The 26359-nt window shown below is 41.9% G+C and overlaps 1 protein-coding gene across 1 annotated transcript; it reads left to right on the top strand.

The window, feature by feature from the left end:
* The first annotated feature begins 390 nt into the window (after positions 1 to 390).
* LOC115362333 (LHFPL tetraspan subfamily member 4 protein-like) lies at positions 391 to 25510 on the top strand. The gene is made up of 4 exons (XM_030056221.1): positions 391 to 848; positions 20741 to 20977; positions 24804 to 24820; positions 25300 to 25510. The coding sequence occupies exons 1-4, from the start codon at positions 440 to 442 to the stop codon at positions 25351 to 25353; spliced, it is 717 nt and encodes a 238-aa protein (XP_029912081.1). The 5' UTR covers positions 391 to 439; the 3' UTR covers positions 25354 to 25510.
* The last annotated feature ends 849 nt before the right edge of the window (positions 25511 to 26359 follow it).

The raw sequence follows: 26359 nt of genomic DNA, 5'->3' as shown, positions 1-26359 counted from the left end.
GCAATGTTGAATCACTGGTCTTGGTTAATTATTCATCAGTGATATAGGTGGGCTATGATTTTGTATTGCTTCAATGTAGCATTTTTTCCATTCATTTTTTTTGCAATGTTTAGTCTTGTGAAAGCATACACAGATTTGCAGGTTACATTTTTAACGTGTGGTGATGTGAAAAGGAAGACCAGGCCCATTCAGTAGCCTAATAACAGCCACATTAGGAACAGTCAAAGCGGGGGAAATATAAGCTGTTTCTTAAGCGCAGGAAACCTTTGACAGAGCGAGAGAAAAGACAAGATCTGGGTGGTGAGTGGTGTCTAAGTGGAAATTTTGAAGAGGCCCCCTTTTTTGCTGTAAGAGTCTAAAGAGGAGGAGCACGGGGGTGGCAAGGGAGATTTAAAAATACTAATAACAAAATAAAATAATAATAAATTAAACTCCAAACATGTTGCCTTCGCAAGAAGCCTCCAAGATCTACCATGACAATTACATGCGCAACTCCCGCGCCATCGGGGTGCTGTGGGCCATCTTCACCATCTGCTTCGCCATCGTCAACGTGGTGGTGTTCATTCAGCCCTACTGGATCGGCGACAGCGTCAACACGCCGCAGGCCGGCTACTTCGGCCTCTTCCACTACTGCGTGGGCAGCGGGCCGTCGCCCAGCCGGGAGCTCACCTGCGTGGGCAGCTTCTCCGACTTCAGCTCCATCCCGTCCGGAGCCTTCAAGGCGGCCTCGGTGTTCGTGCTGCTGTCCATGGTGCTGATCCTCAGCTGCATCGCCTGCATGGCGCTCTTCTTCTTCTGCAACACCTCCACCGTCTACAAGACCTGCGCCTGGATGCAGCTGCTGTGCGGTAGGGCTTGAAAAAATATAACAAGACACTGTGCTGTCACTTGTAGCATAGGCTCAGATTGTTAGATGCAACAACTGAGGCCACGGCTATGGCTCAGCCAACTCAAACTCTGGTAGTTGCAGGAATAGGGCTTACCCACCTTACCTACTCAGTCAACCAAGCCGACATCTGGTGAGATGAATTTGTGGCGTGTGTTTATCCAAATTTAGTTAGACTATGGTAGAAGCTATACATTAATCATGCAGAGCAATATTGTGAAAATAGGTCAGATAAAATGCCATAACGCACGATGAAGTCACTTTGCACTCACTACTCAGTGGACTACCACAAGCGCACCACAAGATCCTATAGGAACATTATAGTAGGGGGCACCTGCACCATTTGCATCTGAAATCCCATTGTTGCTGTCTTACTAGCGGTTAATTAGGACCTTTGCGCGTTTTTGTTTTCATTTCTGTTCGAACACACATCACGACTCGGTGTTGAGACAGTGGGAATATATTTTAGCAATTATTCATGCTGCTGAATTGCGTTGAAAGCGATAATGCATACCCTTGTTACCACTGATATTCTGAGGGGCACATCGGCTCCATTTATAAAGAAGAGCGGGAGGATTGTAAGTTTATGCTGATGAAATGCAAATTTTATTCATTCATTCATTCATTTCAGCTCATCATATAGACCGATCCGGTGGAGTTATGAGTGCAGTCTCCTGCAGCCAGGGCCTCTAGCCGATATTGCTATTTTGAGGAATGAATTCAGGTTGATTGGATTAGTGTTTCTAGGCAGTTGAGGTTGGTGCCCTGTGTGTTTGTGGATAGATTACATTTTTGGAAAAAAAAAAAAAAAAAAAAAGTGATTTTGTGAAGTGGGGAGGGCGTCTGTACATGGTTGGAGGACAGTGCTGGAGAAATTCTTTACACCTGCTCCCCTCACTGTCCACCTGGGGACGGACAGAGAGGGGAATCTCTGCCATGGGATTCGCAAAAATGTTATTTAAGGTCACAGAATGATTTATAGTCTTGGACAGCTCGGTTTAGATTCGTGAGTTTGCCTGAGGTGAGCCTCTCCTGGAGATGCGGCTTTGACTGCGCATGCGAAACTGATTTTGTAAGCAATTTGACAGTACTACCCAGGATGACTTTAGACAGATATGGGGGTATCTTCTAGCAGCACCATAAATGAACATATATTTATACACATAAACTAAAACAAACACTTGATTCCACAATTCCAGGCCCCAATTGATCAGAAGTTGTCACTCAGATGTTATTTTTTTGCTGACTTAAGGCTGCGGTTTTGCATTTGAGCTTTGGGATAATGATATTGATGATAGTATTGATTAAATGGTCTGCCTACACAGGTATATTGAGAACTTTGTCCAAGGGTAAAAGTTCTCATTATATTAGGTAGTGCCGCTCTCAGTTTCCTGGTGATTGCCAATGCTATTAAAAAGTGTATTTTACTACAGTATTGAACATTACTGTACTTTGACAACAACAGTTTAGCCCTAGGTGAAGAGATGTTGCCCGGCCAAGTGAGTAAGGTGCCTATGTGTACCAGACGTCACCCTGGCACAAGGAAAGCCCCACTCTGAAGAGGACAGAAGCTGCACGCAATCATGTTTTCCCTCACACTCATATTTCCAGCAAATCTTCTGCATATATCTGTCTTCTTTATAAGCTGATCAATGTGATAAATAGGCCAGGCAGAATAGCGTGGGAGTCAGTTTTCAGTACCGAAACAGTCAGCATACTCAATGAGAGGGAGGGAGGGAGAGAGGGAGCAAGAGAGACAGAGACAGAGATAGAGAGGGAGAGAGAGAGAGATCAGCACTTTTTTTCCCTTCTGTATTGTTCTTTTTCTCGTCCTCATCTGCCCACTCCATCCTCTGTTCTGCAGAGTGTGTTGGAATGGTTTGGTGCTCCACAATCAGCATAAAATAGACAGAAAGGCACAGGTACAGACTGCGCTCCTTGTGTAAATCTTCATGACTTAACAGGAATTGGACCCAGGTCTCTAATATGCAAATCGTTAATCAAGCAAGACATCAGTGTAAGAGGAAAAAGGGCCAAGCGTCACATGATGGCTTAAACCTTGATGTTGCAGCACTGCTCTACTACTGGAGATGATGCTGACGATGAGGAGGAGGAGGGCAAAGGTAAAGGGGAGCATAATGATTCTACTGAAGCACACGGCTCCCCTTTTGAACCAACACCCGTCACTTCATGGTTGAAGTGCTGAGGGCAGGAAAGAGAGATGGATAGATCCCTGCATACAGGCTTTCTGATCTACAATACATGAAGCACACAGCATGAAGCATCTTATAAGCTCAAGACAAGGGAACGTTTTGATGAATGCGTATCTAAGGGTGGAAGTAACTGAAGAGCTTCTTGAGTACTTACACTTTTGATTTTGCTCGCTCTCCATGAGCAATGCATCAGACAGCGCCATAACTGTAAACTGCATCTGAATCAAACCTGTACAAGGAAATACTTGCTGACCGTGACTTCAAATACACATTTATATATTAGCTGAGTAAACATTAGTAAAGAAGCATTACTGTGGTTGTTGTCTGGTTCGATCGACAACAAAATAAACACTAATAAAGCAACTTTAAGTTTTATTGCCCATGGATCAAATAGTCAGCTTTATTTGGAGCATTTGCTCAGCATAAGTTGTAAAAGCATGAAATATCATATATCTGTTTTTTAAGAAACTTTTACTGTGAGAAGGCTATCCTTTAAATGGGCTAATTTTACTTCCACAACAGCAGCAATTTGTCCTCCACTCACATGAAAATCCAGAAAAGTATCAGTACCTATAAGGGAGCTGGATGTCTTTGTACTCTTCTGTCTATGTCCATCTACTTTCTGAGACTGCCAGAGTTTGTTAAACTTTAGAAGGTTTTACTGTCCTTCCGCTAGCTGTGTATGACGTGGGGTAGAGGTGAGTTGCCTAATAGGCTTGGCGGACGGCCTAATGCCGTTCACCACCTTGGAGATGATCGTTTAATCATCTGCTTTACCCCGCTGGGTATAGCAGCAGGTCTCCTGGCACAGTGCAGTGACAGAGTGTACCACAGCCACTACAGTAAGGGCCAGTTTGAACCAGTGGTGGCCTAGTTTGAGGCCAAATGCACCAAAAATGTCAATTAGGGAGCTGTTTGGGCGCCGACCGTGATGGTCAGCTATTCTGCCACTGCCTTTTGAATTTATGGTGCGAATTTTGACTTTGCACTTTCTTACCTACAGCACTTCTAATGTGACATTGATTGTACTTGTATGTTCTTTCTCTACAGCTTTTGTCATCTTGATGCAGCTTTCTTAGCTACCAAGTCTCCTTTAAAAAATAATATATTTTACTTAAATGGGATGTTTTGGTTTAATGGAGATAAAAAAGTGTTAGGTGAAAAAAAAAGAAATGTGGCATCAAGGCCAAAGTACTCACCACATGGCTCTTGGCGCAGCAGAACGACACAGTTGGTCTTGGCGCCGATGAGCTGAGAACGAGCCAGAGTCGGCCATGATGTGTGCTAAACTGACCAAATTTGTATGAGGTTAATGCACTTGAAAAGGGCCAGAGCACGCCAAAAACTTCTCCTGGCGCCAGGGAGAGACTGAGTGTACCAAAGCAACCAAATGGATCACAATGAACCTGTAGCAGCACGGATGATAGCTCAACTCTGTTTGTGCAAGACAGTGGCAAAGCTTCGGGGCGACATGAAGCCTGAACCAAGCAGGCCAGCAATCCGCAGGCGCAGAGTACAGATGAAGCTGCTCATGCTTTTACGCGCGCTGCTGCTGCGTTGTCGTTCCAAACCCAAGAGGAATCGATCGGGAAACCCTGCAGTACTGACGCAGGGAGGCGATGGCCGCAGAAGCTACCACTGCACGCATCAACAATTTAGCAACATGTTTAAAAGCACATAAATAGATGGTTACACGGAAGGATAAAACTAAGCATCAATGAGGTCAGTCTTAGGTTTAAGCGCAGATCAACTGCAGGTAAAGTGGGGCTAAGGTTTGTCTATTAGTGCCTGAACAACTACCAGCTAATAGGCAGCGTTCCTCCTGTCTTCCCCCAGTTATGTCACACCTCTATGGGAAAGTGAATAATGGGGTCATTTTTATACACTTACATACTTGCCCAAGCAGCATTTTTTTTTCCTCAGAAAAAGAGCAAGATGAGGGCTAGATTTCCCCAGTGCACCCCGAGCCTGTGAACATCTTTGCTTGTTGCACCTTCGCTAGAATTTAGATGAATTTAGTGCAAAATGCCTCTGGGGGAAAAAGCTGGTAGGGCTTTAGTTTTTACTCACCTCTTTGAAACAAACATGGATTTTCTGTAAGAAGGGTTTGGGAAATGCAGGGAAGGTTTAAACTTTTACTTCCTAGAAACCACAGTGTTTTTTTTTTTTTTTTTTCCTTTCTCGCACTAAAAGTCCACTGTAGGTTTGTTCCTGCTGCTTCCCTCTTTCCACTCAACACCGCTCCTCTGTTCTCCTCCATCTGTCTGCTCTCAACTCCAAACATCCAAAGCTGGGCAGGCCACTGGCCACTGCTGCTGTGACTCTGGTTCCCTCCTCTCCTCCATCAACTCATCCCACCATCCCTCGTTCATGTCTGACCCCATCTGCTGCAATATTAAACAGAACTAAGCAGGACATGGGTCGAGGCGCAGGAGAGAAGCTGTCCTGGGAGAAACGACCTGTCAGTGCCTGTTCTCTCTCCTTGGGGTGTGTGTTTGTGTATCTGACTGTGTATGTGTGTGTGTGTGTGTGTGTGTGTGTGTGTGTGTGTGTGAGTGAGTGAGTGTGTGGGTGAGAAAGTGCAAGAGAGAGAGAAAGAGATGCAAATAGAAAGGAAAGAGAGTGCCGAGAGAAAAATGTGTGTGAGTGAGAGGAATTGAGAGCATGTGACTGAGAAACATGGAGAGAGATGGAAAAAGACAGGGAGGAAAGTGTGTGTGTGTGTGTGTGTGTGTGTGTGTGTGTGTGTGTGTGTGTGTGTGTGTGTGTGTGTGTGTGTGTGTGTGTGTGTGTGTGTGTGTGTGATAACTAGGTGTATATAGACCTTGGGCCAGCAGGTTGTGCAGGCCTGGCAGGACAGTTTGTGGAGCTGAGCAGTTGATCAGGACTGATAGACAGAACATAGTAGAACATGTGTTGTGATTACACCTTTAAATACACCAATTAATAACCACGGCTCTAAAGAGAGGAAAGCAGTTCAGTAATGTTCAGTGGAGTGTGTGTACACTCCAGCTACCATTTCATCAGAAGAGCTGTCACTACTTGAATATTAGGATGTTTTAATTTTTGGAGTTCAGCAGGTTTAACTGAAGCAGTGAGGATTCCTGAGCGTGCAGCTTGCATAGGTTCAACTCCTGCAGGTGGGATTTCAGTGTTGTCAGAAAACATCTGCTCCAGATGCTGAAATAATCTCATTGGTTGAGTTAAATCACAATAGGTTGAAGTCCACCCCCACAAAATATATATATATATATATATATATATATATTATATATATATATATATATATATATATATAAGAGAGGAGCTAGATAATGTTATGAAGCCTACCATTTTGTTCATGTTAGCTGCGTGGCATCATACCATGTAGGAAAGACAGGGAATCCAATTTATAACTTAAAGGACCATACTAGTGATTTTGCATGTTTATTGTAATATCTACACAATGTACAAACTTCACTTTTCTGCTAATCTTTTTTCCTGATGCAGTCATATTTATAAAACTCTTATATCATTTTTTCCTGCCTTTTATCCAGCCATTGGTTTCCATTCATTCCTATGATATTAAAATAAACTTTCAGAGACTTCAAACTGTCTTCAAACCAGAATTCCATCTCTGTAACAAATTCATCCACATTAGTTTTCCTAAAAGCAGCAGCACTGTTGTGTTTTGATGACTTGAAATTGGGTGGAGTGAAACGCTCCCTCTATCAGAAAAATAGTTTATGAATGGCAACAACTTTGTTGGCCACAGAAGCAGAATATTATAAGATGGGCGTTTCAACTAAAAAATTTAAATTTTAAAATCGAGAGATTTGATTAAATGTTGTAAAATCTTTAGTACAACCATGTGCAAAATGATTTGTTTTGCATTGTGATTTGGGTGAATTGTGATAAATAGGTCAAATATTCAAACTCACCTGCTGTGTGTTTGACAACAGGGCTAGCAGAAAAACAAATGGTAAAATAGCTGTTAATTTCCACATATTGCTATAATCAGAGCGAAAAATGAACATATTTCACAGATTGCATAAATACACATCAAATTATTTGTTAAAAAGTCAACAAATATGTTTATGACAATTCAAATCTTACCATTAACAATGAAGGCCGCCATGCACTCACTGACATCAAGTCAGGTAAATCAGAGTTCTAATTTGACACCTGAATTTCCAACCTGTAGTTTCCAGGTTTGACACAGTTCGATTTATTTTTAACAACATGGAGCTCATTTTTACCAGCTAGTGAGTTCAAACTAACTACATTAACCTGTCACTTAGAAGTTAGCCTGCGACATGAACGCCACGGTCATGAATGAATGACAGAAAGTCTTTGTCATTTTTATTTTCCTAATTAATATATTTTATTTACTTCATTTTGATCAGAGTTTCCTCTTTGCCAGTTAGCGAACTTGCACTGTGAGACTGCAGCAGTGAAAACAGCCTTTTTTTGCTCCACCCAGTGACTCTGACTTGGAGGAACGTTTGCCGGCTAGAACTAAAACGCAGACTTGCTCAGATCCCTCTCCTGACACCCTCCACTACTGCCCTAATAAAGTATGATGATAATAGAAAACTGAAGGGTTTTTCAATCAACAATAACATTTGCAGGACGAAGGGTTGGATTCTCAGTGGGATCAACAAACGCAGGCACTCAGAGTCCCGGAAGGTGCTCGGATAAAAATGCATCCGCCAAATGATGTGTTATTTTTGGCCCGGCACAGCTCATGTGGGGGAGAGACTCACCTATGACACATGTGACACGGAACGAAGAGCTTTTTCATTTACTTTCATTTCCTCGCCAAGACGCGATGTTCTCAAATCCTAGGGTTGTCCCAGAGGTTCATGGGAGCGTCTGCAGTTTTTTTGATTATGCCTCATTTCTCCGGTCTTTGACTCACACTTGTTTTTTTGTTTTTTCCTGCTCAGCCTGTCTCCACCCATGTCTCTTTATCGCTGGTGTTTGACGTACATCTGTCGGGCTGCAGCAGTGTGTGTGCTCGCCTGCTGCCTTCACTGTGGTCAAATAACTTTGCCTGCTTTTGGAAAGAAACATCTCTCTCTCTCTGTCTCTCTCTCTCCTTCACACACACACACACACACACACAGATAGAAGGGGTGATTCCCACCATCGTGCTAACATGTCCTTTTGCTGTCTTCCTCTGCTCTGTAAATGTTCTTTGTTCTTACAAGCGCTGGGACGTAAATGACTTTATGCAGTGAGAACAAGTGAGACAGAGAGAGAGAGAAGCAGAGAATAGTCAGTAAAACACTAAGTGAATTATTTTTTCTGTGCATATTTCTGAATTTTATAGTGTATGTGTCTGTGTGTGTGTGTGGACCGTGCACGTGTTCATGTGAGCATGTTAGACAGTGGGTAAATGTGTATGTTATGGTGTGAGTGTTGCAATATTGATGGGAGCGTTTTCATTCTCTTCTTTACAGCCAGTGTTTTTTGCTGCACTAGTAAATATGTAAAGAGTGTATGCATGAGTGTGTGTGTGTGTGTGTGTGTGTGTGTGTTTCCCTGCATGTGTGTATGTGTGCAGGTTCTTATGCATGCTGTGCCATGCGTATATGTAGATAAATGCATCCACGTGCATGTGTTTCCAGTAAGCCTGCAGGAGCAAATAGGTGCTGCAGTGGTTGAGTTAAATATAGAAAGACAGCGAGAGAGAGAGAGAGAGAAAGAGAGAGAGAGAGAGAGAGAGAGAAAAGCAGGGATATCCCCTGGGGACTCTCTCTCTCTCTCTTTCTCTATCGCTCTCTCCCCCTCTCTCTCTCTTTCTCTGAGATTTTCTGGCTGGCCTTTCCCAACCAAACGTACATGTTTTAATTATCAGGCACTTAATAAATAATTCCAAAGTCACCAGGGTGTTTCTAAAAATAACCTGACAGCTGAATAATGGATTCCTTTGACCCGTCTCAGCATTGTCACTCAGCGTGAGTGAGAGAGAGCGCGAGTGAGAGGGAAAAGCCAGCAGCAGAAATAGAAAGACACAAAGAGAAAGACCCTGCGCTTACAGTGTGTTGACAAGGCTTTACCAAAACAATGAGCATGAGACATAGGGACAGAAAGAGAATGCTTCGGGCATTTTTGCATCCCTTCTTCATGTATCTCTTTCCCTCAGCTTGTAACCTTGAGATTAGCGTCTACTTGAAAAGAATAATACTGGCCATTCTCTTTCTGCTGGATGTCACGCTGAGGAATCACCTTCTCATTTGTTTAATAACTGGCAACTGTGGGGTCACATGATCATTTTTGTGAGCGGTCTCTTCGAGCTCCTCAGCGTTTCATCCTGTTGCTTGCTTCTTTCGGCCTGGTGAGAAAACTGTCCTAAATACAAGTTGTATTACAGTATGGTGAAAATTTGACTTTTAACTTCGCGTTACCTGCAACTCCCCGGGTCTCTCTGCGATGTGAGATGGATGGGGAGGGGGGCCTCTCGCTGTATAACCAAACAGCTTTGTGTGGTGTGATGAAAAATGATGCTTGGACTTGCGTGATGACACATTATACGGTTATGTGCGAGCCTCCGCGTGCCTGCCAGTCCTCTTTCCAAATTGTTTCGGGAGTCGTGCCAGCCACTTCCTCCTCAGCCAGTGAAGGACGCCGCGTCGATGAGAGGGAAAGACAGAGAGAGAGAGAGAGAGAGAGAGAGAGAGAGAGAGAGAGAGAGAGAGAGGAAGGTGGGGGTGAAAACTGAAGACAGAAAAAGGGAAAGAGAGAGAGAACTGTGTAGAGAGAATCATGCTCGCACCGGGCAGCTCTCAGGTGTTAATGTGTGCAACTAGATGAACACAAAGAAGGGTGTTACTGGAAAACAGCGCGGTGCTCAGCTGGCTGTCCCCTGATAAAAATATGAACAGAAACATCGAATGAGAAAGAGAGAAGATGAGGGAGTTAAAGGATGTAGGAAGGAAAAAAAAAAAAAAAAGAGAGGAAGCTCCCTGCCAAGTGGGCCAGTGAACCCTGGTGGCAGCAACATCCTGCAAAGTGCCCTCTCAGCGATGTGCACGCCGTCACACACACAGCAGTCCATTAGATAGATGGAGGACAGCAGGCCAAGGTCTGCACAGCATAGCAGAGGGAGCGCCGACCCCAGACAGCTTTATTACATTATAGATTGAACACCCTGATCTCTTAATGCAATCGTGTTCACACCTAGCACTCTGCGGCTCGGCGCTGTACTCCGCCTCACCCGAGTTCAAGCTGCCCGAGCTTGTGGGAGTTGTGTGGGAAGCCCGAAGGCGGATGCTTGAATGGTTTTAATGATCGGGGTTATTTTTAGTCGGTGGGTGAATTCCCAGCATCTCCGACATGTTAACTTCTCGGAGCGCTGCAAAAGCAAAGTCCCTAAACTGCCTCTGATTATGCAGCAACTGACCACAGGGCGAAGACGATCGTGGGAAACACGGTGAAATCTGAGCGACGGCTAAATGGGAGGCAGAGGTCACAAAGATACCCATCAATACCACTTGTAAGTGTCCACATCAGCTGTAAAGCCAGAGAATAGGAATGCAAAGTAAGCTAAAGTTACAATTTCTTCAAGGCAGTATCAAAAGGTTACGCTATTAAACTGTTAATCGACCAAAATATGCTCAGCTTTATGGCAGGCAGTTTGTTGGTTAGAAAAACATTCATGATAAAAGTAGCATTTCCAGCATTCTAGCATTTCCATATTATTTATCTCCAAGTCAAGTAATTTTGAGTTAGATGTTGACGTGAATGCTTTTTACAAGTCAAAAGATGGTACTCACGGTTAATACCAATGCAACATAACTTTGAACAACTGATTTTTCCCTTAAATTTCCCCTTATATGGCTATAAACTTGCCATATAAGGGCTGCTGCACTTCACTGAAGCTACATCTCTTACATCACATCACCTGTTTTCTGGCTGCAGCATTACATCAAACTGAAAAAAAAAAATAAATAAAAATCTAATATTCAGTTGTAATGCTGCGTAACTGAGCACTACCACGACGAAAGGTGTTCTCCCCATAAAAGGAGTTTTATCGCTTCCTCTGTTTTGGAACGACCGTCTCCTCGTGCCCGCTTGCAGGTTCCATAAGCGACTCGTAAAAGTGAACCACTGCACAAAACATACCACCAGCTTTTGTGTGTAACTCCAGTTAAAGTTTGATACTGGAAATTAATTAAATCGGGTATACTCCAGCTAATAATTACTCCTTTAAAATGGTGTCTATTGATACAGACCTAAACTGAGACCAGTGTCTGTCCTTGGAAATGTGGATTTATCTAACAACAGTAATGATAATAATTATTAATATGGCAGTGGACTAATTTATATGATTAATTGTGGTTCACTAGTTGACCTGTTTATTAAATGCCACAGGCGGGAAATGGCAGGAAAACCCCCAGATTGTGCGTCCCGATCTTTTCTCTTCAGTTCCTGCTGCGGTGGCCCCTGGCTGCCCTTTTTACAACCGTGCATGGCGTTATCGTCAGGTGTGTCCCCGGCTGAGAGCCAATCAATCAACATGTTAATGAGCTCATACATATTTAACACCCACCGTAATCAGTCATGTGTTGAGGCACAATGGAACGCGAACCTTCAGAAAGAGGAAGAAAGCCGAGATTGGGGCCGCCACAGATTTGGACAATGCAAAACTGTTTTTCAAAAATTATGAAAAATAGTTGCTGGAACAGTTGAAAGGCTGTGTGAGTGCAGCTGTTCATGACAATTATCAAGTGGATACTTCAGGGACATGCAGGAGCTTGTAAATTTGAACTGTGTCTGTCTCTAGTTTTTTGTTTTTTTATATTTTCGGCTAAAACTGGAATTTGACCCTACAGACGATTCCTCCTTTTTCTCCCTATCAGCTTTGGGTTTTGTCAGTATTTTTTTTTTTTTTTTCTTTTTTCTTTCTCATTAGCGCTCAGGTCAGGGCCAACGGGGTATCATCCTGTTTTGTTTCCTACACTGTGGTCCTGTAAAGCCCTTTGAGGCTGTAAACAATAACTTGGTGCTCAAAATAAACTTGAACTATGTATTTCCAATGATCCAGAGCTAGAAATAGCTTCTCTTTTAATTAAATAGATATCAAAGATAATCAGTGGCGTGGCATGTTCTAAAACAGCAGTAGTTTATTAGCTCATTAGCCCTGCAGTGCCTTGACTTGATGTGAATCTGAGTCTGAGAGAATATTAAGAGAAAGGGCAAACTTGGGAACGATTTTAGGAAAAAAAAAAAAAAACATTAGAAAACGGGCCAAAGGAAGTGAAAATGAGTGAGACTTGGCAGAGAAAGAGAAGACTGATTCAGATCGAGGGAGAGAGGCAATGACAATGATAGTGCTGAAAGCAATGTTTTTTGTCTTTGGTATAGATATCTGCTTTAGTTCGTTTATGTGTAATATAGTGTTTTTAAGTAATTTGACTCATCCTGCTGTTGAATCGAATACAAGCACCATCACAGTATGGCATTCAAGACATGGCTTTTGGGTTTGAGCAGAACAGTTAAGTAAGCAGCAGTAATCTGTGTAGTTTATATTTATAGTATTCAAACAGTAATGCTGTAATCCTACAAAACATTTTCTCTGTCTTTCATTCAATGATGATGGAGCAATTCACCCCTCCCCCAGCTTGCATGCACACCAGGTTGCCAAAACTCCAGGCCACCCTTTTAACCCTTTGCGTTGCCAGGTATAAATTCCCAGATCCACCACCAAACAACGCCACAGTGATGCGAATTCCACTTCATCAATCAGCAACTTTATGAATCGCCTCAAATTACCACACCATGTCATGTTACTGCCGGGTTTTTATGAACACTGGCCTGCGTGCCTTGTGCATCATTTTCTGCACATTTCCATGTAATTCATCAGGACATATGTGGTATCTTTGGAAAACGCTGGGATCTCCACTAGAAGATAAAATAAAGTTCTGTGGTTTGAACCAAGCCGTGTGCACTTGTAACAGCAAAACCACCAGCAAAGTTGAGGAGGTTAAAGGTGCACTATGCAGAGGTGCCAAAGCTTGATCAAGGTGAGACAAAGTGAGGAAGATGAGAACCACGTAGACTCAACCATCTAATTTCACAGTTTTTGCAGGTTTGAGTGTAAATGGTCCTCATTTTAATCAACTGTCGGCAGTTTTCCATAGAAAGCATTTAAATTATCACCCTCAACTATTTTTTTTCCCACACTGGTATGAATTAGAGGCATGTTTTTGTCCCAAACAATGGATACGTTGTTGAAATCTATTTGTCGATTCCCACTTGTGGTAATCATTTGCAACACATTCTGTTACAGCAAGCGCAGTGGGACAATAGTAAAATGCACTGTTGCTAGATTGAAGTTATTCCTATCTACTGTGCGTGGATGTCGATACGCGTGCTGCAGAGAGTGGAGTGGTGGGTGCAAGTCTGTGTGACTGTGTGTGTGGGGGTGTGTGAGTATGTAGGTGCGATCGGAAAATCTCAGGCACATTTAATTAATACCGTTCCTGGTGTAAAGTGAGTCTGACATAGTGTTGGATGGAGTCAGCTTAATTGTAACCCTGAGGCCACGAAACTGCAAACACACCGAAGCAAGGAGAAAAACTACGCAGCCTGGAGCTGCTCCCGTCAAAAATACTTCACACACACTTATATATAGCACATTGACGTATTTTTAGAGCGCTTATATAATCATTTACGCTCTGTGTCTGTCTAGAATGGAAAATAAGCATCTGCGCGGACATGCAGAGAGGAGCGGATGAAAGAGTTTGACAAAATTGTTATGTAATAAGTCTAAGAATATCTTCGGCGCGCTATAAATAAGTTGCCGCAAAGTATTTTTAAGTAGGTGGATCGCAAACGTGGCCTGGCAACGTACGCCTTCCACGTGGCTCTGGCACTTTTGATGTGCTGCGATGCCGTCATGCCATGCCTGTGAAAGCTTAGATGAAAAAAAAAAAAAAAAAAAAAAGACAGGAAGTGCGAAAGAAAAACGAGATGAGGAGGAGCAAAATAAAGGAGCAGTAGCCGGCCTGTTCTCCCTCTCTCTCTCTCTCTCTCTCTCTCTCTCTCTCTCTCTCTCTCTCTCTCTCTCTCCATCCTCCCTCTCTGTTCGATCCCTCCGCCTGCTGCCTTTGAAGTTCCTCCCTACATGTTGAGAATATCTTGAGAGGAGGCAGAGCGATCGGGGGAAAGAGTGGGGGTTGGGAGGAAGGAAGAGGAAAAACCCCAACAACTTCAAAAGGCTTTTTCTTGGGTTGTGGGAAGGTGGCGGTTATTTTTAGCCGGCGCCGGTGCCCACTGGAGCGCTGGGGTTGAAAAGACAAAAGAGGGGCAGATAGAGGGAGAGATCACCTCCCCTTCTCCCCCTTGCTCATTACCACTATATTGACTTGGTCGTATTCCAAAAATGCTATTTATCCATTTGAAGAAAATTAATTTTGCCCCCCCACTGTCAAGACACTCCACGACTTGTGTTCGTGAGTGAGATACATGCATAAAAAAAAAAAAAAAAACATTACCTGGCGCTCATTCCTCAGTTTTAAATTAAATAAATAAAAAAATATAGGTGATTTTATCATCTTTCATCCATGTTAATATCTTGTATGCCAAGGTCATTAAAGAGCTAATAACTTGCTGATTTCCCACGATGATTGCTTTCATTGCTCTTATATTCTTTCATTACTTATTATACTCATAATATTCTTTCTCATTATATTCTCTCATTACGCCACTGATCATTTTGTCAGAGGAGCGGTCACAATTTGCAAACGGAAGACGTCTCCGATTGAAATTAGACTCTTCGTTTCGGTGTGGTGTTCAGTCTGTTTTCATGTATCGCCTGTGTTCGCCCACCATTTTCTGATGATGGGTAAATGGTTAGCTGGTTAAACAGAGAATCACTAATGTGACAGTGTTCAACCAGGTGACTAATGCACCTCCATGTCCTGCAGACCCCACAAACACAGATACACAATATCCTTCCCCTTAAAAACAGTTTTGACACCTTTGATTTTTTTTTTTTTTTTTTTTTTTATTTCACTGTCTTTTTTTTTTTTTTAATTAACTGAAAGTGGCCATTGTTATTTCAATATTAAGAAAGTGTCATAATCCTGGATCAATCAAAGCCAGTGAAAATTCATGATGTCGGGAGTGTAAATAAAGGTTACACTCCCGTACACCATCTGTACTATAACATTTTATTGATGCACTGAACCATTCTGCCAGCACACATCATGAAGGTGTGCATGAGAACCTTTTGCTTCAAAGGTGTCATTTGAAAAATGCACCTGAAAGAGTCATAATGCTTTTATTTTGACTTCTCTCTGCGACTGTACCTATCCATCCCAAATATCAGTTGCATAAAAGTTTCTGTCCACTTAGCGTTTTGGCAGGGTACTGGGAAGTGCCCCTCAGTGAAATGCAATGAAGAAAAAAAAAAAAAAAAACTCAGCACATCACAGGTTTTATATTTGTATCTATGACAATAATAGTAAAATATCAGCATCACCACTCTAAGGTCCGGCTGGTCTGCTTGTTCAAATGGTCTTTGTTATGATAGTGTTTGTCTGAAATATCATGTAGGTCAGGATGAGCAGAAACAGACAAAAAAAGTTTCCTCTCCATTTGCTTGGTGGTTATAAAGTTAACACTGTCACCTTGGTGACGAGTCAGTTCCAGGGTGACGTGAAGATTGGCTGCCTGGAAAGGAGTGACAGTGACGACACCAGCACCTTTCTGAAAAGCTGGACTTGGGGGAGCTGCGAGAAAAAAAAAAAAAAAAACAGCCAGAGGACTCTGAGAGAAAAAAAAAAGACGCTGGGTGCAGTGCTTTTTCTCCAGACAGCTGCATGCTGCTCTGTACGCTCTCTCCTCGTTAGGAACAACTGAAAAAAGATGCTGTTGCTCAGAAAAAAAATGATATGTGGACAAAAGCCCTAAGTGTGTACAGATTATGCTTTATTATGGCTTAGAGGTCACATTTATGTTAAAAAATGTAGAAAACTGCTCAGTGAAACTTGAATTACCAGTGAATTACCATTTTACTCCATTGTAATCAGTCAAAATTCATGCATTAATGTAATGGAAGAAGTTTTTGGGTACAACTCTCAAGCTATCTGGTAAAATGTAAATAGATCCTAACCCTAACCCACCATAAGTGGGTTCTGCCCTCTAAGCTGTCAGTCACAACCAATCACAACACAGCTAAGGAGAGGCAATTAGCAGAATTCGAAAACGCCTTGAAAAAGTGCGCACATTTTAATGGGTTTACTGCAATTTTAGCAATTTTAGCAATTGCAAAGTACAAGTATTCTTAAGATTGAAATACCTCTAGACATAAACTGTCCAGTTTCACGAAGCAGTTTTTCATATGTTTTGAATATGAATGCAAGTGAAGTGGAATAAAACTGCCTTGATATTCTACACGCTGGTGCAACTGATATTTGTGACAGACTATCAGCTGATGACGGAAAGTCAGAGTAGGGCTGGATAAATGATGGTTTTCTTTATGTGAACAGGAGTGTTTTACAGTCACTTGCTGTCTGAGGAGCGCTGTGTCTGTCAGCGCTGGATCCAAGCTCGCTGTTGACTCACAAGGCTTTGATGCTAACAGTGTCAAAAGATTCAGCCTCGTACATCTAGCCAATTCCCAGCAGATCAGCAAAATCTAGTTAAAGCCCAAAAGCATCATCCTCTTGTTTTACATTTCAGCCACTGACCTCTGTCTGCATTGGTATGCCACGCTCACCTCCTCTCATTTACATTCAAAAACTAAGAGCAGCTATGTTTGATTGCATGCCCAACACCCTCTTATACACACACACACACACACACACACACACACACACACACACACACACACACACACACAGTCCTAGTAACTGCACATTAATTGTGTCCCCTGTGTTCAATCAGTTAGTGGACTGAAGCACTTTTTAAGTGTATCACAAATGACGCCTCTGGTGGACAATACATGTCTTGTCATGAATGAGGATCCCACCCTGCCCACTCACCCGTCCCAGTGGAGCCCAGTGCTTGACTTACGGACCCCTATAGGCAATGATTGGCTGCAAGTGTAACAATGCTGATGAGCAAAGAGTGCAGCACCATCAGCTCCCTGGTGCTGCTCACTGTGATGGATGAGAGGAGGTGAAAAGTATAGATTACCATCTTGGTTGTAGCATTGAAACTGCATGTGTTTATCTCCCTAGACGCTGTGTGTGTATGTGTGCATGGGTGTATTTCTTTATGTGTATAGGATGTTTTCACTCACATGCTTGAATTACTTATTTACCAGTCTCCACTGCTGCACATACACTGTACATATGTATATTCAGTTATTTAACTGCCTCACTGTTACCTCTTTTGTCAACCAGGTAGACTGCAGGTAGTTGTAGTTCAGGTTCTAATCCATATAGTGGTATTTGCTACTCCATATGGGTGTCATAGATGCCCTAAATTTGAGCTTTGGGTCATATTATTAGTTATTATTAGATTATATTGGAACAAACAACCTATATGATCCTATGAGCTGGAGGTCTTGTTGCTACTTTCTTTCCTGGAACTGGCACTATGTCACTAGTTAATAGCATTATCTCCCATATTCAGTCACTACATGTCAAAATGCTGTGTAACTGAATGAATATGTGATGGAACAACATTGCACAGTGATACAGAGGCAGTTCTAAGACAGAAAGTAGTTCTGCCAGTTTGGAAGTAATGGGGCTATAAAGAGCAGCATACATGTGTTGTTGTGCATCCTTCAAAACATTTTTTTCAGCTGTGGGTGACTGTAAAAAATTGTGTTGTTTACTGGGACAGGTACACTTCACTCATTTTGGAGAAGTACACTCTGTGAAGCTCTGATTCACATGACAGGAAAGGAGATAATGTAGATGCCTGATTTGCTATATTTTATTCACATCTGCAGTGTTTAAAGTTGCACTAGTATAAATCAAAAATTGGAAATGTGTAGAGCCCCAGCCATACTAACTGAGATGCTGTAGATTCTAATTTTCCTCTCAAATTAAATTCTGTGCCAGGTTTGGAGCTGGTTTGGAAGTGACAAATCAAAATATTAGAGTGAAATCCAAAGTGTGCAAATGCTCTTTCCAGAGAAAGCTGGACTCACCAGTGCTACAGCTTTTCCCTCCCCGTTCCTTTGCTCTGATTTGGTGTAAAGCATCATTTACATGCCAGATTGGTAAACATGGGCATGCTTTGTGCAGTTTACTGACGTCAGCTCACAGGATTGCTGGGTTTTAAGTTCAATTTTTTTTCAGCCATTTACCCCTCACTGCTTTTGGAGCTGCCAGTATGTGAAGTTGCCTGGTGTAGCTTAAAATAGAAATGATAAAAGACTTGTCACGTTTCTGATGGAATCAAATGATATTAGTTAACATGGAAATGAAGAAACAGTAGGTATAATCCCATTTTCCAGTGGTGATGGGATAGATCCACATTTTGAAGATATGACTCATGTAGTTCTGCTGAAATGAATACGCATGTGATCAACTTAGTATACAAAGAGTAATTTATTACCTTGAAATTTGTTTAAGGAGTGTATGTAGAACTTAAACAGTTAACTGTGTGAGCGCAGTTGCCTTGATGGATGAGCTGTTTGGTGTTACAGAGCAGGCCAGGATTAGACTGTCTCCCAAAGGATGAAGGCAGTGGAGGTAGGGTTAAGGTTTATATGCACATAAATATGCACACTCACACACACACACACGTATACACTCACACAAGCACACTACAAACCACTTGCTGTAAGCAGAAATGTATGTATATTATATATGGATACAGACTTGCACAGACCCACACACCTAAAGGCACCCATAGATGTAAAGGCATGAAAATCAGTCTAACAAGAAACTCCATTCGAAAACAAACAAACAAACAAACAAAAAAACAAAAAAACAAAAAAACCTTAAAGGACCAGTGATTTTGAATGCTTGGTCTGTTCACTACAGTTTAAACACATTTTACAGTGCATATAACGTATTATCAACACTGACTGCAAATTTGAATACAGAGCTGATCACTTGTTGTGTAAAGCAAACGTTTCCCCGGGGACTATTTTCCAGCGGAGAAACGATATGGAATACTTGTGTGAAGAAAGTTTGAAGTCTCTGAAAGCTCATTTTCATATTGTAGTGGGAAGAAAAAGGAAACGAAAAAAGGAAGAAAAATGATATTGGAGTTCTAAGATACGACTGCTTGCTTTTGGGAAAAGATGAACTGAAATATTAAGTTTGTACTTTTTGTAGACACCAAACTTGCAAAATTCACTGGTATGCTCCTTTAAGCACTCTTAAAAAAGAAACAGCTGTTGGTAATGTATGTTGTATTTCTGGGTCCATTTTGTACTCTAGTGGTGTATTTTTCTTATTTCTGTGGACAGCTGGCCAAAAATACATGACACGACATGTGTCTTGTGATATTTCTAGTGCAGCTACACTTGAGTGTAATAACAGAAAATTTTTGCACATCATAGGTAAATGTCAGCTTTAGCTGTCAGCCCCTCCGAATCAAAAAGCATTGTTCAACAATCACGAAAGGAGAAATCCATCACAGACAGGCACAAAGATTCAAATTTCTTCTTGCACAATAACTTCAGTAGACCAGAATTCAATGCAGCCATAAGAAATGAATATTTGGAGAAAGGGGCATGGCTTCTGTGTTATCTGCAATCAAAAAAAACTCTTGCTCTCTTGCACTTATCATGCTGTTCAGTCTCTCCAGCCGCTGTACGCATATAACCAACAGCTATCCAATGGCTACTATCAAACCAGCATGATTCTGGTCACACTAAACCCACAGCTGGATACAAGTCCACAGCTCTTGTATGAAATCCCAAACAATTGCACGTCATCACAAAGCCAGTGTAGTGAACATCACAGATTGGTGATGTATAACCATGTAAGAGTGGAGAGGGAGAAGTTTTCCTTTCACAGGCTCATTCCTTGCAACATATAGCATGGGAAAAATCATTGCACAGGGACCCTGGGATGATAGATAGATAGATAGCAGACAGAGAGAGACAGGAAAAGATGAGAATGATAAAAAAGGGGAAGGTAAAGGACATTAATGTAGAGAAGAAGCTGGACTTGCAGATAAATCTTGTCCCTTTGGTGTCCATTAGAATAAAGCGTCAGTGAATTAATGGATGAGTCTGTGAGCAGTTTAGTGACGTCACAATTAAAATCACCTTTTTCCTGCCGTGTGGGGCTGCCCACGTGCAGAGTTGTACAGCTTTAAAACAGTTTTGAAACAGACGTGTAGTGTATGGTGTAGTTATGATATGATGTGGTATGTGATATATTAATCCGTGTTATTTTAGGTGGGGATTTATTTTTACGTAAATGCAAGCAGAATGTCATTTTCATTAGCTAAATGCCCATGCAAATCCAGCACCTAATCTCTATCCCCTCTCTCAATCTCTATCCCTTACTTTCTCTGTTCTTCTCTTTCCTTCTTTCCTCTTATCCATCTCTTACCTACCTCCCTTTTCCTCTCTCTCCCTTTTCTGTCATTCTCGTCTCTTTGCTCGCTCACGTTCTCTTCTTGTCACTGTCTTCATCCTCCTCATCCATCCACTCAACCTCAAAAATCACTTCCTTTACCCCCGCTTCCATCTTCACTTTCCCCCCTTCTTGTCTTTCTCCGCCTCCTCCAGGAGTGTGCCTGGTGCTGGGCTGCATGATATTCCCCGATGGCTGGGACGCCGAGGTGATCCGGGACATGTGCGGGGAGCAGACGGGGAAATACTCCCTGGGCGACTGCTCTGTGCGCTGGGCCTACATGCTGGCCATCATGGGCATCCTGGACGCCCTCATCCTCTCCTTCCTGGCCTTCGTCCTGGGCAACCGGCAGACGGACTTTTACCTGGATGACTTGCAGACAGATAACAAAGGTGGGAGAAAGAACGGTGAACACGTTAATTTAACAATAAATAAGAGCAACTACTCGGGTCAGACCAGTATCTGTTTGCTGATATGTTGGTCTTGGATATTGGCCAGTCAGTGTCGCTCACCTCTGATATGATGGAGCTCCCTCCCTGACCACAGCTAGTCACTGAGTGTATTTAGTATTATTTCTGACCATAGATGTCTGGCCAAAGAAATCATTCCAGTATTGTGTGGGAAGATTTTATGCAACAGTCTGTAAAACCTAAAATGAAACTAAACTCACCCTGCCAAAGATTTTCATTAGTCTGGATTTCAGCTGATTTTTTTTTTTTTTTTTAATGCAGTGATGGACACTATTTCACCCTGCCAAGAATAAAATTCATGCAACATTTTATTTTTATGTTCCAGTGATTTTTATGGGCAGAAATTCTGACAAATTCAAAGAAGAAGGTGCATGAGTCCAAAGCTAATGTTGGACATCCAAATAAAGTGTGACCCAAAATTGATATCGGCTTCCATTAGTCTAAGCCAGGGCCACCCCTGGCCAAATTGGGGCCCTAAGCGGCATTTTATTTGGAGGCCCAACAAGCTAAACAAGCATGTGTGTTACAAATTAAATAAATTCAATTCAAATAGCCTTAAATTGATCTTCTTTATTGATGAATAGATTGATAGGCTATAAACTTAAGCTAAAAAACGACCACCAACTTATCACTCCTTTTTCACAGAGGTGAATGCATATGCAGGCAAATGACAGAGACTTACAGTCATCTCTCTCCTCTATCTCATTATGAGGAGCAGCTAAGGTGTTTATGTGGCGCCACAAAGTTTTACATTTATCTCACCAACATACCCACCTTCAAGTGAAGCAGGAGCTTCCTCTTGTTTTGATTTTTTTTTTTCCCTCTTAGTTGCTTCAGATTCAAAATGCCTCTTAGAAGCCATCTCTCTCCTCACCTGCAGCAGTGTTGGTGCACCTGACCACTGACTGGTCAGATGCAGATTGCTGTCAATCACTGCAGCAATGAGTGCAGTGGGGTGTCAGATTACAGGTCTCTTTTTTCTCTCCTCCTGGCTTGGGCTGACTTGGTTCTCTAGTCTCACGGGCATCGCGCTCGTGCCGCACGCATGGCGTGCGTACCGCGGGTGACATGCCTGCGGGCAAAGTGAGGCCCCCCTCAGATCTTGAGGCCCTACGCAGCTGCGTGTTCTGCGTGTAGGGAGGGGCGGCCCTGGTCTAAGCCTAACCCTAAATATCTTTAATGCGAATCTCACAAACATAATAAATTATTTGGAAGCAAACAAGAAAATAGGATAACAACTGGGATCCAGTGGAGTTATAGAGCTGTTTTGTATGACTGCACTGTGATCGACAGCAGTTCTACTACGGGACTCGCATCCACATTGTGTTGTGATCGAATGTCGCTAGAAATTCATGTTGTGTTCATTCCCATGCAATGCACTGAGAGTTCAGTGCAGGCCTACAGTAACCTTAGGTCGGTAGCTGCACTGAATAGCCTGTGTTGACCAGTAGAAACAATTTGATTGACACTGACATTAGTACCACTACTAATACTTAATAAAGTGAGTAAACACTGAGCAGTGCTACTTATATTATGCTGTTGAAAAAAAAAATGCTGTTAAAGGCAGGTAGCAGTGATTTTGCATGTTAAGCTTAATATCTATAAAATATACATACTTCAATTTCAAGACCTCAATTTTCCCAAAGCAAGCAGTCTAATGTTAGTACTCTGATTAAACTTAAAAAACTGAAAATGAACTTTCAGAGACTTCAAACGTTCTTCCCATCACCATAATAAAGTCTTCCATATGAGTTTTCCGAAAAGCAGCTGCACTGTTGTGTTTTGATGACTTGAAACTGGGTGAAGTGAAATGGTCTTTGCCAGAAAATAGTCCCCGGGGAAAACATTTGTTTTTACACGGCCAATTATCAGTTCCGTGGTTTATGACTGCTGACGACAGAGTTAGCCACGGAGGCAGAACATAATAAGGTGGGTGTTGCAACCAAAAATTTTAAGTTGAAAATTGAGTGATTGTGATTATATATTGTGAAATCTTTCGCACCCACGCATGATTTTCAAAATGGTTTTTGACAATGTAAAATGTAGGTAAATTGTAGTAAAAGGGCCAAACATTCAGCATCACTGGTGTGGTCCTTTAATTCAAATCCAAACAGCCTTTGTTGGCATGCTGGCAGTGGAGCCCGGCAGAAATAGCTCAACACTTGTGAGGGCGGATAAGTCAGTCATCCCTCACTACGCAAAAATCTGGTTTCAGCGAGGTTATTAACAAAACTAAGACTTGCTACATTCAAAAGTGAGTACGCGCTAATACCTGACCTCAGGAACTCCCACCAAACTGGTGTCAGTGCTGTGTGCGAGTGGGAGAGAGTCCTCCAGAGTGTTTCTGACAGTTTGCACTATGTTGCATCAGGACAGTTGAATCGCTCGGTTTGTGCCGTATGAAAAGAGCGAAGAAGACGAGAGAGAGACGACAGAGGGAGAGGAGGGCGGCGGGGAGGGTGCGGAGAATGAAATCAGTAACATCATCATAACAATAAAAAACTTGCTCGCATGGATCGCGTGAGAATTATTTAGTTGATTTGGCTCTTTAGGCCCGCTGCACAAAATGTGAAAAGAAGCAGGCCGGGCTGGAGATGACATAAGACACACTGAGAGAGAGAGATACAGCTGAGACATACATAGAGGATGAGAGAGAGAGCAGGAGATGGAGATAGGGAGAGGAAGAGGGAGAGGAAGAAAGAGGGAGAGTGGTGACATAAGACGTCTCGATGCTCCAGCAAATCTATCTCCATGATGGTTTCCATGGTAACTGGAGAGATTCCAGAACGTGGGTGTGTCTCTGTTCTTATCTGATTAACCCTAGTGACGGTCTCAGTGATTTTACTCATATAATGCATCGCAATCCGTGGGAAGTTGCTTTTTTCTTGTTCCTTTTTTTACAACTGCTTGATTACACATATTTCAAATAATCATCTGTCACATTTCCATACAAGTGATTTGCTCCTCTCTCCCTGACTGCGATATCACAATTAGGGATTCAACTTGTGTCCAGTTCATGAAAGCTTTTACATTTTCAGCTGTAAACACTCCAAGACTTGCCGGTTTTCCAAGGAAAAGACACAGGACAACTAGCATAAATATGATTTTCATAGACAGAAAATCTGGCAAAATAGAGGTCACAAACATATAAAATAAAATAAAATAATAAATAAATAAATAAATAAATAAAATCGTCAGGATTACCACTTTAATGTGTGGTGGTACCCCAAGTCTCAGTGCCTGCCAAGGACACTAGTTTTCAAATCAGTTCAGTGGAGTTAAACGTAAGACATTTGCAACTCTTGATTTGCAATGAAAAATGTTAATTTGGCACTTCATCAGCTAAACATATGCACTTAAATGTGGAGGCAATGCCTACTATTGTTGTGTGCTATCCTAAATAACAATGTGGCATCAGTTAGCGCCTCAAAAACATATTTTAATGTTTATCCTGATCCCCCAATATAAGAAAACAACTTTTACGACACTATGAAAACCACACAAATAAAAAATGTTATAGCTTTTTGAAGGTACGCACAAATAGCAGCAGTAGAGCAAATACATTAAAAAAAAATTGAAACAGTTAATAAATGTTGCTTTTTCCCAAACCAGTAAGAGCCGGTAACGCTTAGCTGATACTTACAAAAGTATATTTATGTTTTGCACTTTTCTGGTGTTTCTGGTGTTGCCGTACTGTGCCTATACCAATTCTTGTTTTTTTTTTTTTTTTTCCTTCCCCCCTTTACAGATTTTGCTGTGTCAAGGGTAAGTCGACTTTGGCTTTATGAATGCTATGTGCCTTCATGTTTCCAGCATCAATTACACTTGCATGTATAATGCATCACAGCACCACAGCACGTCTTTTCCTTCAAGTCAGTCTCTGTCCTTGCTGCATGTCTTATGCAGGAGAGGTAAAACTAAGTAATGTTCATTCAGTGACTTACATGCATTATGTAATATATCGCTTTTCTCAACCACGGTGTTGCAGCAGCGTTGATAGATCTCTTGCACAACTTACGGTGATAACTGTAACTGACATAAGTTTCCCAATGTAGCAAGCTTCCAGATTAGAGCAGAGATTAAACAGAAACATTTGTGAAAAGGCAGTGTGTCACCATGGCATGTGATGTTTTCAGCTCTAAAAGCTACAAAAGGGGCAAGGGGTAAAGGGGATCCCTATGGGGTAAATATTACAGCCTGTGCACTGGTGCAATAATGAGAACCCTCTATTTTGTTTTGCTCAGATTGAAGTTCGGGACAGAAGAGAGCCGAGGTATGGAGTGCAACGTCTTCACTGAGGGCGATGTCTGCCCTGGACAACTTCTCTTCTCTTCTCTTCTCTTCTCTTCTCTTCTCTTCTCTTCTCTTCTCTTCTCTACATTCTGCTCTTTGCTCTGCTCTACTCTATTCTGCTCTACTCTACTCTTCAATGATCAGGATACCACCCAAGCTCAATGCAGACACAAAGTGTACAGCATTCTGTAAGATTAAAAAAAAAAAAAAAAAAAAAAAAAAACACTGGGATAAACTATATTTTGAAAAAAAAATCAAGGTTGTACAGTGCATTTAACACTTGACTTTCTCAAACTTTATGATAAAAAAAAGATTTACTGTATTTAAAGTCTTGATTTGTGTGAGAAATTAAATGAATCCTTCAGATGAAGAACCATATGTCCCTCTGTAGTTTTCCCAATTTCAGACAGCAGAGGTTGTGTATTTTCAAGAACATTCGCACTTCAAGTAAGAGTCGAGACTTACAGTGCAGTGGCAAGTGAAAACATTTCAACAGGGGGCTTATATGGCTCTTCATCTAAGGACTTCCAGTGTGAGGAATTAAAAGGAGTACCCCATCGCAGCTTTACAGAACCTAACATCTCTGGGAGATTCTCTACTGTACATACTGAACTATGTAAATAGCATTACTGCTAACAAACAGACTACAACAAAACCTCATCTGACTCTAATGCATTCAAGTATAGTATTTCTACCCTTGGTTTCAGTGTTCCTTGTGCTGGAAGAGCATCGCAGTATGTGCAAAACTCATTGTGTTTTTATGACTCCTCACTGACACACATGGTGGAATTAGAAAGATGATAATCAAATGGATATCTTGCTCGATATTCAACAGAAACGCAGAGCACCATGAATCAAAGTGACAATGTTTGATCACAAATTTCCTTATAAAAAATGGCAAGACAACAAAAGACCCAACCCTTTATTGTGGTATTTTACCCTCCCTGCTATATACTCTTATTGCTCAACTGGATAGCAGCTGTTCCCTTTGCAGTTAGGCCAACAGAATTA

This window comes from Myripristis murdjan, chromosome 7 (genome assembly GCF_902150065.1).
Source record: "Myripristis murdjan chromosome 7, fMyrMur1.1, whole genome shotgun sequence".
NCBI classification, from domain to species: domain Eukaryota; kingdom Metazoa; phylum Chordata; class Actinopteri; order Holocentriformes; family Holocentridae; genus Myripristis; species Myripristis murdjan.
This window is presented reverse-complemented; position numbering and strand designations above follow the sequence as displayed.

Bases quoted from the DNA above. Each gene is read 5' to 3' on its own strand.
- LOC115362333 (XM_030056221.1), top strand. From the start codon at position 440: ATGTTGCCTTCGCAAGAAGCCTCCAAGATCTACCATGACAATTACATG. The intron at 849-20,740 runs GTAGGGCTTGAA...CGCCTCCTCCAG, and splicing joins CTGGATGCAGCTGCTGTGCG to GAGTGTGCCTGGTGCTGGGC.